The sequence below is a fragment of the Gymnoscopelus microlampas genome (genome assembly GCF_963454915.1).
Source record: "Gymnoscopelus microlampas genome assembly, chromosome: 14".
NCBI lineage: Eukaryota > Metazoa > Chordata > Actinopteri > Myctophiformes > Myctophidae > Gymnoscopelus > Gymnoscopelus microlampas.
Window position 1 is genome coordinate 45,935,786 of NC_139951.1, and position 3,975 is coordinate 45,939,760.

At 40.9% G+C, this 3,975-nt stretch overlaps 1 protein-coding gene across 1 annotated transcript; it reads right to left on the bottom strand.

Annotated features, from left to right (window-relative positions):
• Window positions 1-403: 403 nt before the first annotated feature.
• LOC311060254 (gasdermin-E-like) lies at window positions 404-2,842 on the bottom strand (the record flags this gene model as incomplete). Its single annotated transcript, XM_084078390.1, has 5 exons — window positions 2,769-2,842; window positions 2,419-2,534; window positions 1,913-2,108; window positions 1,082-1,152; window positions 404-661 (listed from the first exon to the last, which is right to left on the bottom strand). The coding sequence occupies exons 1-5, from the start codon at window positions 2,797-2,799 to the stop codon at window positions 404-406; spliced, it is 672 nt and encodes a 223-aa protein (XP_083934516.1). The 5' UTR covers window positions 2,800-2,842.
• Window positions 2,843-3,975: the final 1,133 nt, after the last annotated feature.

Sequence of the window (3,975 nt, forward strand, 5' to 3'; positions counted from 1 at the left end):
CACACACTGACGATCAATTCAGTAATTTAACTGTTCGTCAGTTAAGAGTAAGACAGTATTTATTAGACTGTGATATTGTGTCAAATGCATTAAAAAAAAAGAGTAGTAGAGTAGAGCTCACGCCTGTGATTGTGATACTTCACAACCTATAAGGAAATAAAATTGACAGCATACATGTGCATGCAGGCACATTCATGCAGGCTGTTACCAAGAGGGATATTTGTAGATCGGCTTTAAGTCAGTGAAAAACCCTTAAAAATGTCATGAATGAACCAGGAGGCAGACTTGCAGGTAAAACAAAGGTGTTTATTTTGATCCAGGCCTAGATAACATAAGTGGAAACATAACTAAAGACACAGCAAGTCAAAAATCAAACAAAACAGGTTGACAGCAAGGTAAGGTGCTAGGTAAGGTGATGATCACACAGAGAAGACAGTCCTTGAACTGTGAAACACAGGACCAGCGGCAGCGCTCCTGGTTCACTTCCTGTCTCCGCCCACAGCCGTCCAGCCTTTGTCCTGACGGTCACATTGGACGTGATGAGCAGCTGTTGCACCCAATGGAAAGCCTTGTCATCCTGTAGGGGGAGGGGCAGGGACTCTTCTTCCTTCTGACGAGAAGAGCAGCTATTCTGCTGATCCTTTAGATCTAGCGTGTGCAGCTGTGGGAAGGACATGACAGACCAAGCAAAACGATAGACAAACAGACCAATCAGTAACGTCCACAGATTAGGAATACAATTTAACAGGACATCAGTGTAAAATAACTTAAGTACATTCACTCAAGTACTGTACTTAAGTACCATTTTGATTTTTTGATTTTTTTTTTTGACCTTACTGGAGTATTTCCAATTCCCAATATGTGTACTTTCACTCCACTACATCTTAGACGCAAATATTGTATTTTAACCCACTACAATTATTTGAAAACTTTGCAGATATACATTATTATATTTGAAAACATACATTAACCACATAAGCCCTAAAACAGCCGATCTAACATTTTAGTTATTTTACTTTTGGTACTTAAGCTTATTTTGAGACAGTAAGACGGACAGACAGACAGACAATGTTAGACTGACCAGGGTATTGAAGGCCACCAGAACATCAGGACTGCTCTCACTCAGGAGGTTCAGTGCTTCATCAGGTAAAGCTACAACAATAAACAACACAGAAGTTAGATTACATTATGCACAATTTTAAAGGACAACTTTGTTTTTTTTACAACAAGGGTTATTTTATTAGTTTGTAATGATAATAATTAAAAGATTGGAGAAGTTATAGCGATTTTTTAACAGGGGGGCGGTGGCATTCAGGTAATTGGTCAAAATGACTTTCTTTTACACAATAAGCAGGCTATTTTTTTATATCCGCAAGGCCGACAAGGCACGGAGGCCAGGGCAGAACCTCTGCCCCAATTTTGTATTTTTTTTACAGTGCCAATTTCTGCAAAACACATTTTTTTTATATTACTCCTACAAAATGTGTCCTAACATCACACAAATCGGTACACAGTATCTCTATAGTCATGTGATCAAGACCGATTTGTCGGAATTTTCATATTCCATCCTTATTGGTTGAGATTGGCTTCCAAAGTTTGCAGGAGTAGTTCGTTTTGTACAAAATGTCTCAAATCATGAAAGCAGCGTCCGATTTCCGTGAAACTTCCTACGCACATCCCCACTAGGCCAAGGAAGAAATGCCAACCTTTCTTTCCCCTGGATTCTGTGGCATTTCTTGCTTGGCCTAGTGGCGCAATATTTCACGGCAATCGGATGCTGCGTTCATGATTTGAGGCATTTTGTACACCTGTGAGTGACAATCTCAGCTACTGCTAAAAGGATATATTTTTTAAAGAAGATAGAACTTTGTGAGTCTTATCTTCCTGTTTATGTAGTTTTTTGCACCCTAACCTTCCATGGCGCTGACCAATAGATGAACAGCAGTCAGGGGGCTCCCTGGGGTGCCAGGGGTCCCAGTAGGGGTCCCAGGTCCTTCACTCTCCATGTGACTGAGCAGGTCTAATACGGCACTTGCAGAGTTGCTGTGACTGACTGAGCCGTCGTGTTCAGTCTGCACTGCTGCATCACCTGAGCACCACTCATCCAACTGAGAGAAAGACAAAGAGATACAGTAGACCCATTAACAAGAGATACAGGTGACAGTGACAACAACAGACACATTGATAGACATAATATGTGGATGGAAATACAGATGTACATGTGGAGAGACAAATACATAGATAATAGAGACAGATGGATAAACAGACAACACATAGAAGACAGACGCATTGGGTAGATGAGAGACAAACAGATTGAGAACATTGTGAGCTTGTAGATCTGCTATTTTCAAAAGATTTTTTTTTGGTACATTTTATACATTGAATACAAATGAAGTGTCAGGTCTCTGTGTCACTCACAGTGTTCTCTACATCCCAGAGAGCATCTCTGTCCTTCAGCACTTCACACAACCTCTGGAACAGAGCAGAACCAGTGGACCGGGGAAGCTCTGCCAGCGGCCGCAGGTTCTCTAGCTCTGTGGATTAATAGAGAATTAATACATTCCACCATCATTATTATCTGTAGCATTGTTGGGTTCCCAGATTGGTGTGTGTGTGTGTGTGTGTGTGTGTGTGTGTGTGTGTGTGTGTGTGTGTGTGTGTGTGTGTGTGTGTGTGTGTGTGTGTGCGTGTGCGTGTGCATGTGTGTGTGTGCGCGTGTGTGTGTCTGGCGTGCATGCGTGCGTGCATGCGTGTGAATAGAAACGCACCGGGAACCAGTCCATCATCATCTTCCGGCATGGCATCACACACAATGTCTCCATCACCAAACAGGCACAGCTCTGAGAAAAATACACATGTATGATTATGAACACATATACAGGTATGCATTCATGCACAGACAGTGGTCATATATAGTCCGGACAGTGCATTTGCCATTGGTGGAAAAAGTACTTAAATGATTTACTAATAAGTAAAAGTATCAATCCTGCAATGTAGAAGTACTCTGCTACAAGTAAAAGTCCGGAATTCAAAATGTACATCAAAAGTAACGGTATCAAAATGTACTTACAGTACCAAAAGTAAAAGTACTAAAATGTTTGACGTGTTGTGAGCTTGTAGATCGGTTATTTTCAAATAGCCTAGGCATAAAATAGGGCTAAAGTGGTTAATGTATGTTTTATAATGTCATAATAGATGTGGTGCAGTAGAAGTAAAAGTACAGAACATTTTACTTAAGTAACAGTAATTGAGTAAATGCACTTAGTTACTTTACACCACTGGCATTTGCTGTGATCTGATCTGGGGCCAGTGGCACTTTAGATGTCAGAAAGGTTGGTCAATGTGACCTTGAAAAGTCAAACTAAATTCCTATCAGGCTACTTACCGAAGAAACCATTTTTCTGAATGTCCAGTTCCACAAGCTTGTAGGCGAATACCGTGCCGGGAGGGACGACCATGGCATCATCTCGAACATTGGCGCTGGTCTCCACCTCCGCCTGAACACACACACACACACACACACACACACACACACACACACACACACACACACACACACACACACACACACACACACACACACACACACACACACACACACACACACACACAGAATATTTGAGCACAATCAAAACAACCACCTTCATGAACTTTAAAAAAAAAAATTGGTCATTTTATCGTCTACTCTTTTGTAGTAGGCTTTTGTGATCACCCTGGACAGGTTTTAAGTTGCTTGCTTTTTGACGCCCCCTTCCTATACAAACCCATTGTAACTTCAAACTACATTTTAACCATGATAGATTCATCAAGAACACCGTCCTTGGTTCTGGTGACTGATATTGTCATTCTAATACGTGAGGAGATTTTTTTTTTTTAATGAAAAAAATGTAATACAATAAAAAAGAAAAACTTCTCAAACTTTTCCATGTTAAGGACCCCCAAAATGATATGTATTTGGCCACGGACCCCTATCTC